The sequence below is a fragment of the Hippichthys cyanospilos genome, chromosome 2, assembly GCF_059441005.1.
Source record: "Hippichthys cyanospilos isolate Australia breed blue-spotted pipefish chromosome 2, RoL_Hcya_1.0, whole genome shotgun sequence".
Classification (NCBI taxonomy): Eukaryota; Metazoa; Chordata; class Actinopteri; order Syngnathiformes; family Syngnathidae; genus Hippichthys; species Hippichthys cyanospilos.
The window spans coordinates 35,374,545-35,399,819 of record NC_142370.1 but is presented as its reverse complement, the minus strand read 5'-3'; the positions used below and the strand labels follow the sequence as shown (position 1 = coordinate 35,399,819).

Genomic DNA, 25,275 nt, shown 5'->3' with positions numbered 1-25,275 from the left:
GTAGCCCATTTACTCATTTGTTTCTCTTTACAGCATAGTAAACATCAGCTCCCCTCTGATTGAAAAACCTAATTTACACAACCGGTGATTTTTGGTGTGTGTGCAAATATGTATTTTAAAGATAAATATCAAATTACAGTACCAAAAAATATCGCTACACTGTATTAAAATCTCATATATTAGTATTATTATGAGTATTATCATTACATAATACACTCAGCTGTTCTATAACCGTTCACATTACTGGTTATTGTATACAGTAAAAACTTTGCTTTCGCATTACACTTATTTTACTGTGTTGGGTATCAGTTGCAGCATGACTGTAGAACCACAGACACGGTATTAACTTTGCTTGTAAATAACAAAACAGAAAAAAATAATTCACATGAACGCAGACAGAAGTAGACCAATGTCTGACGAATGACGAACCAGAAAAAAAAAAGTCAAGTGTCTCCCTCTAGTGGTGGCAGAAGCTCGGGCAAAAATACACCGACGGACTGTAATTACGGATTACAATTTTATCCTGCTTTGAAAAAATTATGGAGCGACGATGACGGAAAGTGGGCGTGCCTCTGACGAATGTCGGACCTGCAAAAAAAATGGAAGTTGCCCACCTCTGAAAAAAAGTGCTTCACGAGGCTTCATTTTTCCATCACGAGACGGAGCACTCCAGGCTCATGCTTGATGGCCTTTTCTTGTACTGATAACACTCGTCGAGGTTCATTAACACTGCAATGAACGACGCATGGAAGGACACGGATATTTCTTGTAAACCCAGACGAAGGTAATTATATGCATGATTGCTTTCAGCACAATTCATAACTAGGATAGCTGTACTATGGATGCTACACACAGAAAGATGATTTTTCTGGACCAACTACAAGCATTTGGAAACAGGAAACTAACTAACTATCGACTTAACGAACTGGAAAGGGAGAAAACATTTTGCGGTTCCCCCACTCACCACCCTGTAGTGATAAAACTGGATAAATATATTCAAAATTGTATCCTTTTTGACTTTAGCAGCAGGAAAAGACAATAGAAATCAATTTTCAGCAAGTGTGAATTTTTCTTTTTTTGCAGGGTTTATACAAGTTACAGATTAGTCTGAAAGAGTAAAAAATAACTTTGCGTGAATCAAAGTGCCTGAACTCAAACAAATGTCATGACTGAACTGAACCTTTTAATGCAAAAAAAAACAAAGTTATTGAATCAATAAATATCGATAAATTGATCTGGAATATTAACACAGATGCCCCAATATTTTAAACATTTTAACCAGAAGAAAAAGGTATACAATATTGAACATTTTTTTTTGAAGTCACATTATCATCCTTATCATCATTAAAGTGAATTAGAAAAGACTTTGACAACGAGGGTGCCACTGCCCCACCTGGTGGCGTGGATGACTACTTGCACCTTACACGGCAAAAGCAAAGCCTGTTTCTTGGGGTCAATGTATCCCCCGGAGGGTCCCGCCCGATTGTTTGAGAGCGACTGCTGTAACGGCGGAGTCAATTTTGAAAGAATGTGACGCAACGCCATGCAGAAGTCAAGCCGCAAAAACTTTGTGTGCTTTTTGCCCCGACGTGATGACATCTCAGGCAAACTTGAGCGCAGCACCCGAGGAAGAATCCCGCCTCTCTATTATCTCTCGCGGGGCTCACTGACACCGCATGGCTGGCAAAAGTTGCGATATTTCGCACTCCAGCTGCTGTCAATAGCGAGACCGAGGAGGCAAAGTTCTGCTTTTCAATAAAGGGAGGCATCACAGGCTTCCAAATGACACTTATCTTTTCATTTAACAACTGTGCAATAATTACCTTTAGAAAGGAGGTAAGCTTTTCATTGTCTCTATTAAAGGCATTTCCTAAATATTTTAATCGTCATCATCAAAATATCGTACCTCAAAAGGATTATGAAATCTGGCACACTTTATACATTCTCTGTAGAAATGATCTTCATACCCTTCCATACAACTATATGTTTTGATTGCATGGCGACGAGGTGTGATGCTGCAGGTGACTGCACAGATCCCTCCAAAAAGTGCGCTTCTATTTCTCGAGTATCAGCGAGCTGCTGAGTTAGAATCATGCTTCCATCCCAGCCTCAACAAGTCGACAATGCAATGAAAATGTGCTGCGGATCAGAAGCTAATGCAAAAAAAAAAAAAAAAAAACACACACATTGCAGCTCAGCTTACCTTTTTTTGATGTAAGATTTCAGACATTACTGTTGCTGGACTCTTGGACTGTTTTTTTTTTTTTAATTTGGCAACTGATGTTCTTCTGATAGACTCACTGTGAGGATGGTTATTATGTAAATTAGAATGGCTCATTAAAAACACATTGACAGAAATAGGGGAAATAAGTGTGAAAAGAATGTGACATTGCCAATTCCATAGGGAGTTCAAAGTCCACTTGCATTAGGCCCAAGTGGAGCGGTGACCATCCGTCCATCCATCCATCCGTCCATCCATCCATCCATCCATCCATCCATCCATCCATCCATCCATCCATCCATCCATCCATCCATCCATCCATCCATCCATCCATCCATCCATCCATCCATCATCTTTAGCCATCCATCCATCCACACCCCGGGCTGGTTTTCATCCAAAAGCGGCATCGCAGCGCAAGATACAAACATTTCTCCATATTTAATCAAACGCAGTGGGAAGCAATGTTTGGCATTTTTCAGCCCCGGCAGAGAGCCGCTTCCTTCTTCCACGCGGTCGGGAAACCCTGCCCTTTTCGCCGATTGAATATTTCCTCGCTGTTTTCCCCGGTAATGTTGTTAAGCGCGCCGCGAAATAATAGTAGATTGTGACTCGCGCTGCCGGAGGAAAAAAAAAAAAAGCCCCCGGGGCCCCCCGGAATCCAATCAGCCCCGTTAGCCGGCGTTTCCCGACGCGGTGACGAGAACCGAGACGTCGTCGCCGAGAGCGATGGCGAGACGGCGCTTAGATCTTCTTCTCGATGTAATAAAAGAATCGCTGAGATGCGAATCAATACGGGGCCGCCCTAGTACCTCGTTAAATCAGCAGCTTGGTTAGCCGTTCCTCCAAACGCTCCAAAGTTACAGCTCGCCGGAACCAAGACCTCCGCTCTGAGGGAGATATTGACAAGGTGATACATACGTGGGCTACTTGTTCATCTACAGCTTTCCCTTGAGTGCAATTACAGCCAATCATTAAAGTCGGTGGCGTGGAGGAAATACCCGGGGCCGCGTACGCTATCTGCCACCCGAGCCCATTTGGAAGCTCGCCGCTTAAATAACTTACGTCTCTGACTGATGCGAAGGTTTTTTTTTTTTCGCGTATGCAAATCCACATCCGGTATTCCATGTGATTTTTCGGGCGGGGGCGAAATCACGAGGCCTCAAAGAGACCAAAGACGGAGTTGAAGAAGTCTCCCGAGTCTAATTAATGAAAATGTTGGCAGTGCCTGGATGCTCGGGGTCAAATTATAGCAACTTCTAATGGTACCATAAATCATTGGAATGAATGAGCCATGGTCACAATGACACAGGAATATTATTTCAACACACACACATATATATACACATATAGACCCAATATGTTCTTACTAATCCAGGGAAATAAATGTAAAACGCATGTATGAATTAAGTAGTGTACGGCCTGTGTTACTTTTGTGTGGGTTTCCTCACACATACGCATGCACACACACACACACACACACACAAATAACATGTATTTTTGAACACTTGGATAATGAAACACGCCTCGGGTCTTATTGATCCCGAGACATTATTGCCGTTCCTAAGAAATCAACCTAAAACACTGGTTCAAATGAAATATTGGATTGCACACATGCGGGACATGTTCGCACGACTAACTCCGCCTCTGGAGAAAGCGACCCGGGGACATGATTATTGTTCCTTGCAAACTAACATAACGGGACGGTTACGGGTGTGTGGAAGCACCATCTAAACAAAGGAAATTCCCGGATGAATTGTTGAAGGGCAGCCTTCAGCCGGAATTGTGTTTGTCAACCGGACTTTTGAATCAGCGATATTCTGCCGCCTGTCTTTACTACGCATTCTTACATGTAATGCAGAGCCAATGATTCGATGGTGCAATGTAGATTCGTAGTCGTTTCATTAGAGCCTATCCGACTTTGCGCTTGTTATCTTGTGCTTCTTCTTTACCCGTCCCCATGGAAACATCACAGAGTATGCTATTTATTTATTAAGGGGGGTTGGTTATGCCCTGCCGATTCTGCTGAGCAAGTACCCAAAGAAAGAAATTCTCTCATTGCGCCTCTCAAAAATGGCTGTTCCCCATTCAAGCAGAATTTTCATCTTTTATTTGTTTTCTGACTCATTTTACAAACCGGACCAAACGCAATTTCAATGGATTCGTTCTGCATTTTCTTCTTCCGTCGGTCTGAAATATTTTTTCGACTTTGAATTCAAATAGAGAAAGGAACTTGTCCATTGGGCAAAGAACCATTTTCACTCTGCTGGCATTGACTGAGTTGATTTCTTTATTTTAATCCAATTCATCATTTGAACAAAAAAATAATCAACAAGTTAAGTTTTTCTCAGGTTCGGGCAAGCCAGAATATTTAATAAAGGACCCACAAGGAAGGAAGACAAGCGACTTAGTATTCTTGTTGCTTGCGAGGAGATCAGACAGAGACGACTTGCAGTTCCAGATCTCCTACCACTTTGGCAACATATCTTGTTGAGCGCTCTCCACATTGCCATTAGAGTAGCCCTAGTTACAAAACGTCGGCGCTTTAATGGGTTTTGGGGGAGCACACGCTGAGCCAATGGGACAATCCACACACAATACGTGTGTGTGTGTGTGTGTGTGTGTCCGGTAGGCTATCAGTTATCAGTTGATAGAGTTCTTCTCAAAGAAGATAACGAGCATCCACAGAGTCGGGTCATGGTCATGGAGTCTCTGCTGGCTCTTTCCATTGGTTATACTACTAAATAAATGTTTTGCAGTATGATAAGAGCAAATATGAGCTAACCTATGTACATTTATTCAAACAGTTTATTCAAATATTTGTTAGTCCAAGCCCTAGAATTGTGTATTAAAGACTAACTTGCATTAACCGTGAATGTGACGGCGGGACTTCTTTTGGCCGCGGGTCTTATGGGAAGTTGGTGCCCCGGCGTTTTCACGGGGAGCCTTCCCTCACTCGGTTGTCACACATTTGCTGGCGCCAGCGCTTTTGGCGGCGCAGGGAAGCTCTCTTCGCTCCGGGGGTTGCTTTTCCCCAAGCGAAGGCCTATACTGCATACCCTTACGGATGTTATAATTCTAGCGTATACCGTGTGGTGCGGGGAAGTTCCCCAGGGCGTGTGGGATTGGGTCATTAGAGGTAGCACTCGAGGAGGAAGGTGGAAAACAGTCACATGGATACGTTTCTTTGTTCTGGCAGCAGTCGGGACTATCGGCGCTATCCTGCGTGTTTTTCCGCTTTTGGACCAGATTCTGTCATGTTCTGCTGATCTTTATTGGGCTTTTTTGTTAGCTTTGGGGTTTCCGTTCGTTTTTGTTTTGGGGTTTCTCGTGATTTTTTTCACCCGTCTGTGTGTACCTGCCCTCCGTGTGTCTGCTTCCCCTGCCTTCTGTTCCCGTCCGGCTGTTTTGTGTTACCCGATTAGCGTTTGGTTCCCTGTTTAGTTGACATTTTGTCACGTCGCGTCACATCCACCTGCCCGCTGGTGTTTTCTTTAGTTTTCCCGCCCGCCCGACTGTAGTTTTTCCCATCCTGTTTTCCCTGCACCCCGGTTCTGTTACACCTTTTGATAGTTAACCCTTTTAGGGTACAGCGGCCGTCGTTTGAATGCACCACGCGCACCACATACCCAGTTAGCGGCAGAAACATGTGCCGTATAGACCGTATGGTTCTCAAAGTGGGGGCCGTGGCCTGACTGCAGGGGCGCCGAAAAATAATTGGGATTCTTAATAAAAACATATATTTTATTTTATATTAAATTGTTCGAGTATTCATGACTCTTCAATAAAGCAATCAATTGAACCAGTTAATATATTTTTAAAAATATAATAATTTAGAAATTTGTCCAAATTGACAAAACAAGTGGCAACAACCTGTTTGGGGGGGGGGGATTGACCCGGGCCGTGCAATTTTTATTTTCTCTACTTCAGTATTGCTGAAAACCAACAATATACTTTTGTATGTGAATGTGTTGCTAATTAAAAAAGGCCACTTATTTTTTTTGTTTTATTTCTGCAAACATTTGCAATGGGGGTCCATGGAAAATCTGCTTTCTAAAAGGGGTCCCTGACTCCAAAAAGTTTAAGAACTCCTGGTAGAGACAATGTATGTCTTCTTGCTTTATTGATTGTTACTGTGTTTAATGGGTTTCAAAAAAAAAAAAAAAACATGGCCCGGATGTCTGGATTTCTCCGAATGCGGCCGTCAAAGTAAAAAGTACGGACAGGCCTGCGGTGCCACCTTTGCACGTGATGCTAGTGCACTTTTGCCAGCTGGCTTTCCTTCAAGTGCCACTCAGGGCTGAGTTTGCATTATTATTATCGGTATGTTTCTCAATCTAAGCAGTATGTTAACGAAGTGTTCCATGTGCGCAAGAGCATCACTTGGCACTGTTTATGCCCTTGTGCTCATTACTTGCCATTTAGAAATGGATCCGGTGCGCCCCGTAGAGCAAGGAGGGGCCGCAGTCTGTCTGACTCCTCGCTTGCGGCCAGCCTGCCCGCGTCGCCGGCGCTGAGCTGAGCGGCGAGGGTGGGCGAGGCCAAATCAATGCTGAATTTAACGGCGGCGGGTGATTGAACTCCCCTCCGTCCGGCCGGCGGTGTCAGACGCTCGTTGTGATAAAATGCAACAGCGCCTGCCGACCGCACAGCATTGTGCTTAATTGTGACTGATGATGACTAGCAAGCGGCTTAAATGCGATGACTGCAACCTTGTAGGGAGGGAGGGAGGGATGTATGGATTGGTGGGTGGGTGGGTGGGTGGATGGATGGATGAATGGATGGATGGATGGATGGATGGATGGATGGATGGATGGATAGATAGATAGATAGATAGATAGATAGATAGATAGATAGATAGATAGATAGATAGATAGATAGATAGATAGTCTTCATTATCATTACACCTGCACAAGCACAAGGCGTGAAATTTTTATGAGCTCGAAGCGTCCAAGAAACATAAAATACAATTGAGTGGCAGGGGAGACGGATGCTCGACGCTGAGCTTTCTGAGATCCCAGCAGAGATGAGGTTACATAAGGTGGTGACTGCTGGAGAAAAAACAAACAAACAAACAAACTAGTCTTTGATCCTGGTCCCAAACAGAAGGCGTAGCTCAAGTCTGGAAAAAAAATCCCTGCACATGTGTCAATAGACACTACAACATATCTCGCACAACGTGTAGATGACTGGGGAGGGGTGGTAGTAGGTGGGGCCATGGCGCGGGGGCTTGCTCAAGTGGCAGACTTGTCACGCGGGTTGAATTCAAGAGCAACAGAGGTGTTGAATTATGACGATTGATGTCCGTGTAAGAGCGTCCTTCAGCGAATGCACCAAGCATACGGACCCAATGGGAGAAGGTGCAGTCTGCGGGCCTGCCTTTATAGTGTTGGATTGTACCACTAAAAAACAAAGCAAAAAAAGCCATGAATCACTTTCTTTGTCAAATCCTTAGACCTTAATCGAAAAGTGCAAAACTGTCGCACTACGCCCCTAATTAAAAGCCATTTTATGGATTGATTTTCAAGAAAATGTAATCAAGCAAGAATGGCTAGCCTAGTCGCCCTTGGAATTGCTGTAATATGCTGCCATGTTTCCAAGGCATCAATACAACAGCATCACTCAGCATTCAAAAGCAATATCCAGGGGAAAAGCGTTGAATAAATCTGGCTTCATCAATATTCCCAGCACAGCGCGCCCATCCATTGTGTTTTAGCACCGCCGCTTTGCCCATCAGTCACTTAAGTGAAATGAAGTGCGCGGTAACTGAAAGTGATGGCGCAGCGTTTGAAAATCTCATCTAACAAGGGAAAGCACCTTGGACGTGGATGCGACGCGAAAGAAGACGTCCGTGTTCCCATGTGAAAGTGAGTTTACGCCAATGTGCGCATGCGGTTCTTTATTCTTTTTTTTTTCCCGCCACAGGAGCTGGGGAGTTCCGACGGGCCGCCGCGGAACTGGAAGGGCATCGGCATCGCCGTGATGGTCATCCTGGCCGTCATGTCCTTGGTCATTCTCTCCGTCGTCCTCCTCACCCCTGGTAAGACCAAAAGGAAATTGCACAAATTGTAAGACTGTATTTTCCGGACTAAAAGGCAGCTAAAAGCCTCAAATTTTATCAAATCAGACGGTGCGCCTTACATACTGGTGTGGTGCTCCTTATACAGTGCATAAACTGCAATTTTTCATTTTTGGGGGGCAAAAAATACAATCATCGCCATGTAAATTCTTCAATTTTTACCCCTGAAAATCTGTTATAAACGTATTCTTTATGGTTCAAATGTTTATAACACGTTGTGTGAAATTTTGATATGTTATATATACTGTCACTGTTATATAAAAAGTCACTGACCGACTCTTCTTTCCGACTTCATTTTCAGACGAATCTCATTTGTTACGCCGCTCCTTTTTCACCATAGAGGACCTGGAGAGCCAACAGTTCAAAGTTCACGACCCGCGTGTGGCCTGGCTGACAGGTAAAGGTCGTTCTGCACCATTGCTTCATCGGCTACAAATTAAATTTGTAGCTTTCCATAAAACGAGTGTCCACGTGAACGTTGGTTAAATGAGGACTGGACTCGGCACTCAATTATTTGCAAGAAAAGCCAGCGGCAAAATACACACCGACATGCATGCATGCACGGTGTAACTGTTACACCAATACTATGAAAACAAATATCAAGTCGGCGGTACCGTCAAGAAAGGAAGAGCGCATACAGTAAGAAAGAGCAATAATCCGCTCCCTTTTAACCGAGGGCAGACAACGAAGTGGTTCTTCGCACCAGAGAGGGGCACGTCCTTTCCTTCAACCTCGGCAACAACCTGACCCGCACGCTCTTGGACAACACCTCACTGGTGAGTGTTGCACACATACATTTTCTGAAAATCTTGCGCTGATTGCAAAACGAAGGCGGACTTGGAAGGAAGCCTGTCAGGTCGATCCAATATACAGAACAGAGTCATGTTTGTTTTTTTTTCCCTTATATCCCGCCCTGAAAGCATTCAGGGACACAACCTCCGACTAAAACAAAAGCTGAGTGACGCGACCAAAAAAAGTCCGCACACCCCTCATCAAATACAGCCGGCCCCGCCATACCAAATGTTGCGCCATTTCCTCAAACCACGGGATGAAAGAGTGGCAGGTGGCCTACCCCTGGCCCATATGTTCTGGTCATGTCAACCGACGAATCAAAGGATGAGGAAGTAGCGCATCAAGACGCGCTTGCTCAACAAGGCGAAACGCAATTTGTTTCACTTTACACATGGAAAAAGTCTGGTTTACGCTAGTCAAATCAAGTCATACCATCCTGACTAACACCGCGTACGCATAATCATTATGTACACCCCTGCAGTCGGAGCATAATGTCGTTTGGCGGCGTGACAGAATGGAGCTCTCCTTTTCTACTCGCCACGTTATTTTTTTTCCCCCCTTTTCCCCCGCGGGGCAAGGGCATCACGGCTCCTAACAGCGCCTTTATGCGATTCAGGCGTTCTCACAGCAATGTGGGTCACTGCGGGCTGCTGTTGTCAGGCTCCAGATGAAGTGTGTTGGGATATGCTGTGCACCATTTGGCTCTCCCCAAATACAGTGAATGAAAGGGCCGCCATTCTGCCTCTTGTTTTTGCCACAATTTCATGAACATAAGCTACATAGTTCTGAGGGTTTTTTTTTTTTTAAATTTATTGTACATATAAACACAAATTCCCTCAAAATAAATCAAATCGGAAGAAAAGATCAATGCGTAATACAAAATGTATATGTTGAAGAAGAGAAGGAAGACGTAGTCACTTCCTTTGTTCCTTTGTTTTTGTTTTTTTTTTAAATAAAGAGAGTCCCGCTTTCTTCATGATGATTTTGTTTGTGTGTGTCTGTGACTTTCAGGACCTGAGCGCCACAAAATTCCAAGTTTCCGCAGACAGGAACTTTGTGCTCCTGGCTTACGAGATGAAACCGGTGAGTTGTCTCGCAAAGTTGACTTGCGTGTAGTCCGCTTGACGCCGCGAATATTTTAACACTTCGGGCAGTATGTTAACATAAGAGCTGTAAGCAAAAAATTGACCCCTCCAACTCCTAGATCAGAGGTGTGAAAACTATAGCCCGGAGGCCATTTGCGGCCCAGGTTTTACGGCCTGCGGTAAATGCTAAAAATACACAGCGACATGCATGCAGGGGTTTATTTTTCAATCAAAAGGTTTGATGGAAAACAGCATTGGAGGGATGAATAAAAATGGTAAAAGGCCAACCCCCTTCATTTGGGGGGATGAAAATGAGCTCGACTTGTACTCAGAGAAATGCGCTAGTAGCAACTGTAATTTTTAGTAGATGTGGCGGGCCGTCTAAAGACAGGCGGCGGGCCACAAATGGCCCCCGTGCCTGAGTTTGGACACCGGCAACGTAACTGATGTACATGCTACGTATTGCCCGGGACCACGAGTTGGCACCAATGTTGCAAATTGGTAAACGGATGTCCTCGGGGCATGAATCGAACTGCACACGGGACAATGGGTCGCACGCCTGTCCAGTCGAATTCCAGCTTCTCGTTTTCTTGTCGACTCGCCATAAATCTCGGCCGCGCCGTGCCAACACAATCTGCCCGAGACTGAGATTTGTAGCAAATTAGCATGCTCCGCCATCTGTCTGCTATGGATTGGAGCAAGTCATGTACGGGGAAGGGGGGGGGACTGGACAATCCATGCGATATTTTTGCCTCCTAGTGTTTTTTGTATGATTTTCCTTTGATATCCCACTTCCAAAACATCTAAAAGCTCAAGTTGGGTCAAAATTTCCCTGAGGGGTTGATTGGGTTTGTCGTACAGCGGCGCAGATCTTTCCTGAAGCTTATTTGCCAACTGCGTGACACATTCCTCAGTGGACTGAATGAGCCGTAATTTACAAGCAAATAAAAACAAGTTTGGAGGCAAGGAAAGCCGGCAGAAGGTTCCTCTTGCATTTTTTTACTGAAAGCGGGACTCCAGTACCGTTCTCTCTCTGCGGGCTTACCGTTGATTCAGCTTCTGTTTCACATTCTCTTTGTTTGTTCATGCAATAAGCCTCCAGTGCTTATCATAACACCCTTTGCAAATGAATTATTCAGATAGCGCTATGTCCACAAAAGGCTACTTTTCCCGCAGTCAACCTTTTTTTTGGGAGGGGAGGGGGGGGTTCCCCGGGTTGAGAGCCCACGTACCATGACGTCCCCACACAATCGTCCGTCGCAGCACGCACACCAGCTCTCGCATAAACCGCACCTGATTATAATTTTCAATCGACACTCACAGACTACTGCACCAACACGACAGTAACGCCCCTGATTGAAAGCGTATCAGAAGTCATCGAGAGATTTCATCTTCCTCTTCACCCTCTGCGCTAAATTCTTTGGTGATTCGCGCTGACGTCCTGTAGCTGTAAATATTTAGATGTGCCCCCAGGAATCGCAGCTGGCATTCAGTTTATTTTCTTCTCCCTCGTGTAGGGTTTTGTCCAATCCTTTGGTTTTGACATCAAAGGCAATTCACATTAAAGGGAAGGCATTGAAAGAAGACTCTCGGGAGCTGAAATTTCACTCAGATGATGTCAATATGTCAAAGTTTGACATGGCACAACCACTTAGTTGTCACGCTAACTAACACATTGGCTAAAATACTGAGAATGATTGAGAGGGGAATGACCCAGAAATGGTTGAATGGTACAAAGGTTACTTGCTGCTTGCACAGAATCTGGCGGAGATATCCCCCCTTGTGGCTAGTTAAAAAAAAAAAAAAAACTTCAGATATGCTGCACTGGACTATATGCCGCAGAGTTCAAAGCGGGAGAAAAAAGCCAGTGCTTTATAGTCTAAAACTTAGAGGAGTAAAAAAAAAAGTAGATGTACAGTAGAAGCAAAAACCTCAAGCTTCGAGCGCATTCACCGTTGGCGCTGCCTTCACCGACCGCTCGTGTGGGAAATCTGTCACTTAGCTCACAATAAACATATACATTTCCGATATGACCGCAAGAAAGTGTGAAAAAATTGACAAGGATGAGATTTATTCTGTTTCGCTATCGTTTTGAAATTGGTGCTAAAGGATCGGTGTGTCATACACGCTAACTCAGAAAATACCAGAATTTGACCCCAAAATGAAGGCAATACACAGCAGGTGCGTCCTATATTTGGAGAATTACGCTCACAGTATACACACTATTGTCTGCGTCTCTTTTTTTTATTTTTTTGTCGGGTGATGTCATGCGGTCTAGCAATACTCGCTCCGCGATGGAGCGGCGGAGCACGCCTTTACATTCGTGTCATTTTGGGGCCTGCCCCCAGATGGATTGGATCAGCTCGTTTGCCATGCTAATTAGGCCACGCGCTATGGAAAGGGAATACGGAAGCAGACCTGCATCGTACGCAGACGGGCTATAAAACATCGGAGGCGGTGGGGGGGGCTGACCCGCCACCTGGAATCGTGCATTCATGAGTTACAGAAGCCCACCCTCCGTCTCTTTACGATTCTTTCAGCCGCTTCATCTCTCCCACTGACTTTTTTTTCCCGTCCATCTCGGGGCAATTTATGCTGAGCGCCGCAGTTTGCGGCGAGCAAAACGAGAGAGGAAGTCGCGCCGGAGGGTTAGGGGCGCCGCTGCCGATTGGCTCGGAGGAAATAGGATTCCGTGACTAGATATACCGTCCAGTTAAAGAGATTATTGTTTGGAAACGGCGGAGCCTCTTGCTGCGTTGCGGTGCGGCAGGAAGGAACCATCCCAGCTGGGTGCAAAGTTGGATTTTTATGAGGGGTGCCAGCCAGCTAGGAAGAAATAGATTTTGGAAGCCAGGCAAAGGGATTGAGCCACGAGGGAAAGGGGGGAATGTATTTGAAAAAAATACCCTCAAACGAGCTGGGAGGGAGGAAGTTGAAAACGAGATATGTCAGATAGAAAAGAGGGGGAGCCTGGAGTTGTGGGATTGATACACGCAGGTGAGCACAAAGGATTTGGAAATCCAAAAGAGTCGTGCGCGCACAGATGCCGCAGATGCTAATAAGGGGGGGGGGGGGGGGGGGGGGGGGGGGGGGCTTTAGGAACAATCAAAACCGATAAGGATGCTGCCTTCTCTGCTGTGTTACTCACAGCATCCCGGTTAACATTCGAGGGACATTTATTTGTACCCCATAGCGCGGGTGTGAAAACCGCGGACCGGCTACGGCCTGCATACAGGTTGAAATTGCCCCGCGAGATGTTTTGCAAATCACCACAACTCCTGAGAATTTCATTCCAACAGATTTCACAATCAGACACACACACACAGCAAGAGAATGTCACGAGAATGTCTACAATGTGTAATGTTTTGGGGTGGTCTTGGGTTTGTGTTGCTTTTTGCTCTTTGTTTCATGTTCCAGGTTTGAGTGTTTTTTTTTTTTTTTGTTTCTTAATTGATGTTTTTCTTGTCCCTTGTATCGGTATGTTGCTGGGTTGATTGTGTCCACCTGTTCTGATGAACCTGTCCTTTGTGTCAGCTTCCTGCACCAATTGTGTCTTGTCCAGGTGTTCATCATTGTCCCGTCAGTTTAGGATGTATTTAGTTCCCTGTTTCCTTTCAGCGCTTGTGGGCTTTTTGCGTTTCATTGCCGCGCTGTTAACGTGGTCTTCTGCAAAGTCTGTTGTCGTCGTTCCGTCATATACTCTGTGAGTCACATTTCGGTTTTTCCTCGGTTTTATGTCCTTGTTGTTTGTAGCGGCCTTCAATCCTGAAATGAATCGTTTCTCAAGCAGAAACTACAACCTTTATACAAGCACTGAGCGCTTCCGGCCCAACATCGTTGCTCCTCTGGTCTTGGGGCGTAGTACGTGCCCGCCCCCCGCCCGCCCCCTCGTTTTTTTTTCTCTTTCAATCAAGTTCAAGCGAACCGTGGAGTGTTTACTCCTCTGCAGTTACTCCGCCTCGGTGTGAGCTCAGGAATCAGAGTGCACTTAACTGGACTTAAACGGTCACGGGGAAGTCTGGCGCCGCTGGACTGAATCATCACTGACTTGCACAGCTCCTGGAAGGGGACCCTTTGCACGTGGGGATTTTTTGAAGCACGCAAAGATGATCAAAATTCATAGAACCGCCGCAGTCAGTGGGACCTCTGAAGTAGAACGCCTTTTATGAGTTTATTCTTAGACGCTCTGCGTCCTTTTGAATTTAATTGAATTTCGCAAAGAAGGAAGCCATCCTTTTTTTCTGCCACTCGTGTCATCGGCTGGTGAGTTAAAAACCAAGTACTTTATGAATTAAGTTCTAAAGTAATCCATTAAGTTAGGTAGTAAATGAACAGTCGTGATTTAGGTACTAAATACTTTAGGTACTAAATGTAGTGAAGTAATCAATTACTTGCTTTAGGTACTGAAAGTATTGAAGTAATTACATTAGCACTTTTAGTACCTAAAGTAAACAATTACTTCAGTACGTTCGGTACCTAAAGCAAGTAATTGATTATTTTAGGCTCTAAAAGTGCTAAAGTAATTACTTAAGGTACTGAAAGGCATAATTGTACGAGTAATCAATTATTTGGGTTATTCAAACACTAATTAATCAAATTAGTTACTTAGGTAAAGTAATGACTTGAGTGAATAAAATAATTGATTACTTTAGGTACTAAAAATGCTAACGTCATTACTTAAGATACTGAAAGGCCCTGATGTACTAGTAATTAATTATTTTAGGTATTCAAATACGAAAGTAATCCATTACTTAAGTACCTAAAATGATTACTTTAATATAAAGTGATAGATTACTTTAATGCTTAATTTTCTAACGTAATCAATTACCTTAATTTTATTTAGTGTAGGACCAACTCAAATGAACAAGAGGGCTCGAAGGGACGCGAATAAGACCGGAAGAGCATCCTTGATGATGCACATCTCTGTCCGTCCTCCTCGCGAGTAAAAACAGTCCAAGTCTGTTGTCTTCCTTCCTTGTGTTTTGTTTATTGAATGTTGGAGGTTGACGAACCTGACATTTAGTACCGGCCATTTTTAGACAGTCCTTGAGCCAAACTCTTGGAAAAAGGAATGAAAAAGATATAAAGAAGTACCGGATTGAATGTCTGGACTGTTAAAATAAAAACCTAAAATGTCTTTGGGATGGAATCAGTTGAAAGTGGAGTACTTTGACTGACGGTTGAACACTCTCATGCACATTGCGCTATTTTTTTTTTCCTGGCATTCTGAGGTTCCTCCAATACATTTTCCTACCAAATCACTTTTCACCATGCTTGGAGACGTACGTGTCAGCCCAATTATTTTCCCTTCGCAAGCTGCAGAATTGACCAAGCTTAATTTCTGCAGCCTGCGTCACTCCACAACAAAGGGACAGATCCAATATCCTGTCTTAAAGAGTGCTTTTGTAGAGGATGTGACATTTAATTTCTGTTGGGGCTTGTTTCCCTGAAAACTTCCAAACGCCGCCGGGCAATTTGTCTTCCTTCAGCCCCTGGTGAAAAAAAAAGAAAGAGAAAAAAAACCTAGGATCAATGTATCACTACAAATTCAACAAGAGATGCTAAAATCAATTGCAAGCGACACACAGCCACAAATCAACAATCATGATGCTCATTAGTCTACTTAAGCATGTTGATTTCATGATTCAAAAGCCGCCCATGCGCGTGACACCTCGCTGTGAAGGTTTCTTCGCTAAAATGGGAAGAATGTTTCTTTGTGGTTTTTATTTGTTCACTTGTCCCAGCCGAGTTGCGCTGTGACGCAACGATTTCTTATTCAAACGCATTTGAATGAGGATGAATCTGCACTTAATGGGTCCAAATGAAGTCTTTTGCTCTACTTTTCAAACATAGCTACTTTGGTACAATAAAACAGGTCACAATGGAACAAATTTGAAGGTGCACTGATGCCATATGTTTTGTTTTCCTGTTTCATTTATGGAATTTCCAGTGAGTGATCCTGCAGAGTGAAAACGGAGATCTCTTTCGATACACATTTTAAGATATTTACCGGTAAATATGTAAATCAAGTGTAATACGTCATGTAAATGCAATACATGTGTAATTGTTCGTAAAATTCATAGAAAATCACCAATGTTCTATCTCTTGTAAGCTATTTGCAGAACAGGCCCGCGGGCTACTCTTGTGATCTTCGGGCGCTACCCGGTGTCGGTGCCCCCTGTTCTACACACTGTCACTATTTTTTGAAAACGCCATTTCAGGAGTCCTGATTATTTTGGGGCGCGGCTAACGCCGACAGTTTTCGGCTTCGGCGCGAGCGGCCCCTCCCCGCCTATGCAATAACCGATATATGTATCGGTATTTCCGTATATTTTCCCGATCTATTTCTGCGATCGGTTTTTGAATGGGAAGAAAAGCAACACAGAGCCCTGAACGATACGTTATTGGCACTTTTGCGCGGATGGGGAACGGCCCCGCCGAACCGAGCCGGAGCGTCAGAGCTTCATTTTTTCCCCCGCGTTTGAAGGAGCGGCGCGCATGACATGCTCTACCTCTTTCAGGTGTTCTCTCAGTCCTTCACAGCTACCTACGCTATCTACAGCGTGGCCACCGGGTAGGTGGAACCCCGAATGCTAATGCATGGGCTGCATGCCGGCCGGCGGGCCGAGCAACTCCTGTCGTGCTTGCGTCAGACATACACATTCATTCATCAGTGTTCTCTCCTCAGATTCCACTGCCTGAGAGTCATTTTCAGCATCACATGAGTAGTAAGAGCCAGGCGCTCCTCCGGGGAAGCGTTTGGAAAAAGGACTTAAGGAGGAGCCGCGAAGCCGACCGTGGCCCGCGGGGACCGGGGGTCGGAGATGTTGCACCCCTGCATGAACCCAAGCCGTTCTCTCTTTTTGTCCCGCCCCCTTTCTGCATCTTGCTCAGACGCGGTCCGGGCCAGGGCGCGGACCGAACGCGGAGGTCTCGGAGAGGACGCCGCTCCGGAACGGATGCGTCACGTGCGCCGTTTTGTGTGCCTTGCAGGGATCTGCTGGAGCTTAGGCCGCCGCTCGAGGGGAAGGAAGCGTTGCACTTTGCATCCTGGGGGCCCCAGGGGAACCAGCTGGTGAGGCGGGCACCCCTTCTGTCTTTTGCGTCACTTGAGGCTAAAATTGCGACAATCGCAAAAGTAACTACCTTGTATATAAATATATACATAAACCTGAAAGAGGAATATTTATTATGACATAAGTAGAATATTATGACTTTTGAAGATTTTTGCATTATGGGAGTCCAGGCTAAGCCAATCGGTGAAGTCATTGAAAGGCTTGCAAATGTCAGAAGCTGGTAGTTAGCTCCACCTGGTGGTTGCGCCCTGTTCGCTAGTTACTGTTGAAAGGATTAATGCCAAAATCGGGGGAAATGAATGATAAAACATGGGGTTTTCAATATTGAAAGCAGGCATGTCCAAAGCCAGTCCTCGAGGGCCGCTTATCCGGCATGTTTTGGAGGTTTCTGTCCTCCTACCACACCCGATTCAAATGATCGGCTCATCAGCAAGCTCAGCGGAATCAGCTGCATTGGATGACGGAAACATCAAAAACATGCAGGGTAGGGCTCCAGGACCGGCTTTGGACAAAAAAAAAAAAGTTGATGTAGACTGCTTTTTCTTCTGTTGTAATGTTAAAAAAGATACCATTTTGATGCAAGTATTGAGCTCAATAATAGTCGCTGCGGCGAATGGGGCTGCGGGAAATGTTTTTTTCTTTTGCAAAAAATAATGAGAAGCACTGATCTAGTTGTTTTATAGTGCCAAAACCTAGCACTAGAACATTCGTATTTGGAGGTTATAGCCACTATATTTTACAGCAGCTCTGAATACGATTTAATAAGGCAAGCTGAGTGCCGTATCATTTTAAAATGAACTCCGTTTTATTCAAGTAGCTGTTCACGGAGTAGTATGAGTTACTATGTTCAGCGTTGCGCGTAAAGATGCATTTACTGGAATCAAGCACCTACTGTATGCTCCGGCGAGCGCTTCATTCCCGCTCGGATGCGTCTCCGCGGCTTCATCTGTTCCCGCGGCCAGCTGCAAAGTGTGCCGTCTGAGATAAACGCGCGCGTGTGTTTTTCCAGGCCTTCGTGTTCGACGGCGACATCTACTACAAGGCCGGCGTGAGCGGCCAAGCCGCGCGTCTCACATCCAGCGGCGACGGGCGCAGGGTGGTGAACGGCCTCTCGGATTGGACCTACGAGGGTGGGTTTTACAAGTACGGCCTTTGCAAAATCCAGGCGCAAAATTGCGCTTTTGCTGTGTTTTTACTGTTGGAACCAAAACAGAGGAGGTGCTGCTGTCTTACGCCGCCCACTGGTGGTCCACGGACGGCGCCCGGCTGGCGTACCTCAGCATCAACAACTCGGCCACACCCCTCGTGGAAATACCTCAATTTTTGGGCGGCCTGTACCCCTCCAATTTCATCTACCCCTACCCCAAGGTCAGATGCGCACGGATCGTACTTTGAGATGTATGCTGTTGAGGCAAAATGAAAAAAATGTCTCGTCAGATTCGCCTCAAACTAGAAAAATGTGAAGGGCTGACTGTAGAGGCTCGGTATGAATCGGAATGAGATAAACTGATGATCCCCAAGCTGAAATGAATGAGCTAAATGGTGTGAATGTCAAATGGCAAACCTTTCTGTATTCGTATCTGATGTTGCTAATGCCCGTTTCACTGATTGAATTCATAGGCCGGCTCCAATATCCCATCAGTCACGCTGTTGGTGGTCAACCTGTATGGGCCGGCCCACACGGTGGAGATGATGCCCCCCGACTCAATCGGAGCCAGGTAGGTCAACGACCTTTTAAAACAGGGGTAGGGAACTCCGGCTCCTGGAGAGCCATAGCCTGCCAGTTTTTGATGTGTCTCACATTCAACGCGCCTGACTCGTGATGGGGCTTCCACAGGGCTTGCCGATGCGCTGATTATTTGAAGCAGGTGTGAAAGGCGAGGGGGACATCGGAAATAGGCGGGCGATGGCTCTCCAGGAGCCGGGCCCCCTACCCCTTTTAAAATGTGAAGCAGACAAACCCCGCAGCCAGGCTGAGCACCTGTGAACATTTTTGTCACGATTTGCATGGCTGCGATGTTCCGCTCAGCTCCTGTAGGTGTACCGCCACCTGCTGGATCTGATTGGTCAGTGCAAGTGAACTGGAAAATGGTGCAGAGGGAAACTTAACTCTCTGTCGGCGGCTTCATTTGAATGCTCACTGAAACCTAACAACTTTTGGAAGGTTTGAAAGGAAAGGCTTCCCCCGTGAAAAATGTCCACCTCTTTATCACAGCACGGATTTAAACGCAATCTTTGGTAAATGAACATTTTCAATGTTGAACAATTTATGGCTTTCACTGCTATTTTCTCTTAAATTGGACCTGAATGCCAAAGCAATCTTAGCGAGATATTTGCCGTTTAGAAGCACAAGGATCCATTGCGTGGATGCAAATTGGAAGCTGAGAGAAAATACGCATATATACACCGATACACATATATACATGCATATACACATTCAGTATTTCTTATTTTTCACGCGTAACAAACTTTTATACAAGATCTTGCTCAGTTTGTACATCATCCCGTTTATTTTTCTTATATTTGTAAAACTCTTTTGGAACAGTCACAGATGTATATCTCAGTTTTATTTCACACACATTTGCTTTAGATGTGTTTTTATTTTGGACGTTTTCAAATCAATTCCTCCTCGGAGAAGGTACAGAAACGGTCTAAAGGTCGTTCCCCTGCAGAGAAGGCTACGTCTCCATGGTGACCTGGACCGGCAGCACCCGTCTGGCGTTTCGTTGGCTGAACCGGGCCCAGAACCAATCGGTGCTTTGCGTGTGCGAGGCCACCACCGGGGCGTGCTCAGAGGTGAATCCGACAACTCTCTTAACAGACTTTTCTGCTTTTCAAAACGGATTTCTGTACTACATAACATCTGTGATTCGTTCCCCTCCTCAAGAAACACAAGATGACCGTGGATATCATGCACAGACAATGGCAGGTAGGAAAAGTTGATATTATTCGTCTTCACTGAGCATTTTGGCAAAATTGTTGGGAGCCTTTTGTCGGAAGACCGAAAACACACAATGGTCTCCGATAGTAAGTAAGAGTAAATAATTCACGAGTCAGCGTTCCGAATGAAAAGGCATTTGTGGAATGTGAATTCATCCAGGGGTGTCCAAACTCTGGCCAGGGGGCCTTTCGCGACACCCCGTACATTTGAAGTGGCCTGCGGCATATCCTTCAAACAAGGGTGTCAAACTCGTATAAACTTGGAGGAAAATCGATTCCCAATTGGACCGGACCAATGAAATTATGGTATATTTATACAACTTTAAAACAACAACTTTGGTTTGGTTACTTGATAAAATAAAGTTAATTCAATTAAAATTCAAAGTGGGCTTTGCAGCCTTGGATTTTCATGAATGGAGCCCTTGGAGGAATAAGTTTGGACTCCTCTGAATTCAACAGTAAAATTCACCCGCTTTTAATCCAGTGCCTTTCAATTAGTGGGGGGTGCGAGTTGATGTTTTGGTTTTTTTTTTAGTTTCAAGCTTTTGATGCACTTTGTTATTTTGTTTCTGTTTTAGACTAAGCTGTAACCCATACAAACATGGTAAAAATAATGAACAGTTGTTGAAAGGTTTCGGTATACTTAATACAATTTTTATAGATGGTAATCTTATTTATAAACAACGCGTTGAGTGGGGGGGTGCGAAAGGTTTTCTTTTTCCTATGGAGGGTGGGGCTTGGCAAAGTATAATTGAGAAACGCTGTTTTAATCAATGTCAGCGGACGGCCATTTTGTCACCGGCTGGCGCCTGAAAATGACATCCGAGTTGCTCAGGCCTCAATCGCGACACGACCAGCGGTTCTTCTGGGATTTTTTTTTTTGTGCTGCCTAATTCATATTGCACCAAGGCAATATCAATCAGAAAAGCCCGTTTAGACTTTTGGGGCCACATATTGTGGTTAAAAAAAAGTTTTGACTTTCCCTTTCATGCATTATTTTGTGGCGTAGCATTGCACGCGTGTATCGACCGCATCTCTCGTCACCTGACCGACATTCTGAGCTGTTTTGTTTTTTTTAACCTCAGCAGGATGTGCCGCTATTCTCCGACGACGGCTCCGCGTTCTACGCCATCCTGCCAGCCAAGCAGGGCGCCCGCGGAGAGTTCAGCCATGTCGCCGTCCTGCCAGCCCAGGTCTGAGTCTCTCACTGTTTGATAAAAAAGCTGATGACTGTAGCTTCTATTCTATGTGCTTTATAATGCTGAAGATGCGGCTTATAATCCAATGCATTTTATTGTTCGGAAAATACGGTAGTAACATTTGACTGACTTATCTGATTGTTTTGTTGACGTTCCCTTTAGCGCAGCTCCATCTAGTGGCTGCATAAAGCAAGCCCAGCCACTACTGTAGCTTCTATTCTACGCGCCTTATAATGCCCCATATACGAAAATAGTTTTGAAATAGGCCATTCGTTAAAGTGCGCTTTATAACCCGGTGCGAAATATGTGAAGTGAATTTGCCACTAGTGGACGAGCCCTTCCCATTTGGGCCCATTACAGATTGGGAGGATGCAATTGAAGGTTTTTCTGCTTGAGTGGTAAAGGAATTCCCTCTTTTACTCCCTCATAATGTTCCTGCCATTATAATTATTATTCATAATAATAATAATGCTCTCTTATGTCCACTCAGCCCAGCATTACGTCCAGTCCGCCTCGCTTTTTGACATCTGGAAGCTGGGACGTCACCTCACTTTGCGCCCTGGATGAGAAAGCTGGAAAGATGTAAGTGAAACGGCATGGCCGTTTTGTATTTCATTTTTGAAATGATCACTCTAGCAAGACATGTATGTGGATTTCTTCGCCTTTTAGCAAATCAAGCAGGCTGCATGGTGAAACGATAACTATTCGGGCGCATGGGCTTAGCAAGATGACACAATAATTCAATGTGTGGGCCCAGGATGCACTCATTTCAGTGAGGATCTTGAGAAATGTGGATTTTTTTTTTTTGACTGTGCTCGAGTTACTCCGACATTGACATGGTAGCTTCTGTTTCTTCATTATCTCGTGTGAACCAGGAAGTGTCTACACAGATGGACCGCCAAAAACAAACTCAACTGCCTTTTCCCCATTTTTTGTTCCACTCACTCACTCAGTGGCCTGAGACTTTCGCGCAAACACTGAGCTGAATCCTTGCCAAATATCAACAATTTGAAGAAATCGTACGACAGCACCTGTAATTCCTATTTTTGTCTTGAATAGTTTTGCATTTTGATTAATAATACGTAAGTATGCCTTGCAGTCGCGCGTCGGATGGGAGGCTTTTATTTCTTTTGTTTTATTTGAAGTGTTTTTAAATATAAATGATTCCCACAGCTGCAGGCTTTAGCATGTACATTGCATGGAGGGGTCACCAGTGCATTTCTCCTCCTCCTCCGACTGCCAGTACTGTACATGACTTCCTATATGGGGACTGAGTTTGGGCGATATCCTGTATGATATATATTCTGATTCTCTGCCAATGCTTGTCACAAACCTAGATAAAAACGATATATATATATTTTGTGTCGCCAGCTATTTCCTGAGTAATGAGGAATCCAGACAAAGCAGACACCTCTACAGGTGAGTTGGACAAATGGCATTGACTCAATACTACATTCCGGGAAACCGGTATGTGAGCATTCTAAGGAACCATCGTCGACGTGGGCATAAACGTTCTATTGAATTGGGATCGTTAATGAGCCATTACTCATTATTATCGGAAAAGGAAACCTGCCAGTATATTTAGCATTTTTCAAGTTTATCTTTCAAGGCTGACAGAATGTTGTGTGCTGTGTCGATGTAAACATGGGGGCTATCATGTGAAAGATTTCCATTCTGTACGTAGAATTGCAAGTATGTAATATCTGTGTTGTATGTTTGGCAACACTGCCATCCGATGGTCACAGTTATCACTACAGTGCTCAATTGGCTTAATATTCGATAAGCACCAGTCAAGGGTGTCAGCTACCCTCCCTTAAAAAAAAAAAAAACTTTTTGGCTAGAATTTTGTCATTTCTTTTATTTTAAAAGACGAGAATTCTCATCCATGGCACGGAAAGAGTTCACGCGTGTCTCTTTGTGTGTCCAAGCGCGGACGTGGAGGGAGCATTTCAGCGCCATTGCATCACCTGCAACCTCATCGATGGATGCCACTTTTTTCAGGCCGATTTCAGCCCCAACTGCACCCACTTCACTCTCCGCTGCCTGGGTGAGCACCTGATCTGTCGTTTCGTTGAACATATCTGTTGTCATAAACGGTTGTTAGAAACTTGTTACTCAGCTCCGATGTACGACTGAAGCGCTGCACTTTTTCTGATCCTTTTGGTCCAGGAGATTGACGATACTAGAGTTTTTTTTTTTTTTTTTTTAAATGTGTGTCATCTAACAAATCTCCAGGTCCGGGGATTCCAAAAGTGACAGTCCACAACTTGAAGGAACCATCCAGTGAGTTTTACTTTTGCATTAACACAAAAACATGCAAATGTATGTAACTCTTCAGGATTCGTTTGGATCTTTACGTGAAAATAAATGTGTTTTGCCTTGTGTAGGATACGTCATTTTAGAGGACAACAGTCCCTTGTCCAAAGCGCTGGAAGACAAACTTCTCCCTGAGACACTGTTCAGGACAATTTCAGCTGACGACCACGGTACAACAGCATTCAATTTTGACTCTTTGATTGTTTATGGTCCTGGACATAATCCAACGGAGTACAGTGCGACTTGGTTTTTGTTTTGGTTTTCTTCAATGAATATAAAGTAGATGTTTGTGCAGACTTTGGAGATAATTTATCCTCAGTTCAGCCCAAAGTCATCGTCCACTTTAGCGCGACGAGACTTCTCACTCACCTCATCCAGCTCATTTATGAAGCGCTTTGAATTCATTTCTTGTTTTCTCTCATTAGATGTGCACCTGAAGTTCTCTTTACCTCAAGGTTACGAGGCTAACCTACACCCTCTGCTCATTATGGTGTAAGTGCCAGACATCCGCCGGGCCTCGTCCCGTTTTGCGGGCGCCGAATGGTTTTCTCGCCCGTCCCCCCCCATTCAGAGACAACCTTCCCGGGAGTCGGTCCGTGACGGAGGAGTTCGCTCTCGACTGGCCTCAGGTCCTCTGCAGCTCGCACAACGTGGCCTCGGTCCGGGTGGATAGCCGAAACGGCGTCGGCCGGGGCCAGAAGACGGCCGCCGCGGACCCGCGCAAGCTGGCTTCACTTCAACTCAAAGATCATTTGGACGTCGTCGAGTGGGTGGCGCGCAATCGCAACGGCAACCGTGGCGATGATAGCGGTGCAACTGATTCAATAAACGCCACGTTTATAGGTTTTTGATGAAGCTGCCGTTTATTGACGAACGACGCGTGGCTCTCTATGGAAAGGTCATTTTTTTAGATAGGCAAAAACAAGACTCATTTCCGCATTCAAGCATATTTTCGTCTCCCAAACAGGCATTTGGTGGACACTTGACCTTGAAAATGCTAACTGCAACGGAGAAGCTCTTTCAGTGCTCGGCTGCTGTGGCTCCAATAACAGACTTTAAGCTTTACAGTGAGTCACGCTCATGATTACTATTATCAAGATTATTCGAATCTTTTCGAAGTTTTGCGTAAGTACCTATGACTCGGCCTATTAACAAGCCGCCATTGATCTCAGTGGTATGTCGGATATTATATATATATATATATATATATATATATATATATATATATATATATATATATATATATATATATATATATATATATATAAATATACTGTAAATATATGTATGTGTGTATATATGTGCTATATATATATATATATATATATATATATATATAAATATACTGTAAATATATGTATGTATGTATATATGTGCACCGCTGGGCTAGATGTTGAAGCTCATTGTACCATTTCAGGTGCGGCATTCTCCGAACGGTATCTTGGCCTTCCGACAAAGGAGGAGCATGTGTACTCGGTAAGGTTATGAAGCCGCAATGTCCTTCACTAGACGTTTCAGGTTTAGACTCTGTGGGCATATTGTCTGTAAATACTTGCGCGCGGTTCTTTTT

The 25,275-nt window shown here is 44.6% G+C and overlaps 1 protein-coding gene across 2 annotated transcripts in view; it reads left to right on the top strand.

Annotated features, from left to right (window-relative positions):
* LOC148428401 (inactive dipeptidyl peptidase 10) overlaps positions 1-25,275 on the top strand; it is a 28,473-nt gene that overhangs the window by 437 nt on the left and 2,761 nt on the right. The window contains exons 2-23 of one of the 2 annotated variants that reach the window (XM_088438967.1): positions 8,144-8,258; positions 8,599-8,694; positions 8,979-9,073; positions 10,101-10,172; positions 16,696-16,748; positions 17,168-17,249; positions 18,260-18,380; positions 18,464-18,618; positions 18,871-18,968; positions 19,923-20,046; positions 20,138-20,179; positions 21,279-21,383; positions 21,880-21,971; positions 22,761-22,808; positions 23,318-23,436; positions 23,625-23,672; positions 23,777-23,875; positions 24,131-24,197; positions 24,277-24,471; positions 24,549-24,603; positions 24,673-24,772; positions 25,123-25,181. In XM_088438967.1, the coding sequence (XP_088295093.1) occupies positions 8,144-8,258; positions 8,599-8,694; positions 8,979-9,073; positions 10,101-10,172; positions 16,696-16,748; positions 17,168-17,249; positions 18,260-18,380; positions 18,464-18,618; positions 18,871-18,968; positions 19,923-20,046; positions 20,138-20,179; positions 21,279-21,383; positions 21,880-21,971; positions 22,761-22,808; positions 23,318-23,436; positions 23,625-23,672; positions 23,777-23,875; positions 24,131-24,197; positions 24,277-24,471; positions 24,549-24,603; positions 24,673-24,772; positions 25,123-25,181 (2,040 nt within the window). Of the gene's footprint in view, positions 1-8,143; positions 8,259-8,598; positions 8,695-8,978; positions 9,074-10,100; positions 10,173-16,695; positions 16,749-17,167; positions 17,250-18,259; positions 18,381-18,463; positions 18,619-18,870; positions 18,969-19,922; positions 20,047-20,137; positions 20,180-21,275; positions 21,384-21,879; positions 21,972-22,760; positions 22,809-23,317; positions 23,437-23,624; positions 23,673-23,776; positions 23,876-24,130; positions 24,198-24,276; positions 24,472-24,548; positions 24,604-24,672; positions 24,773-25,122; positions 25,182-25,275 lie in introns of both variants that reach the window. The other variant, XM_088438957.1, reaches the window with a different exon arrangement.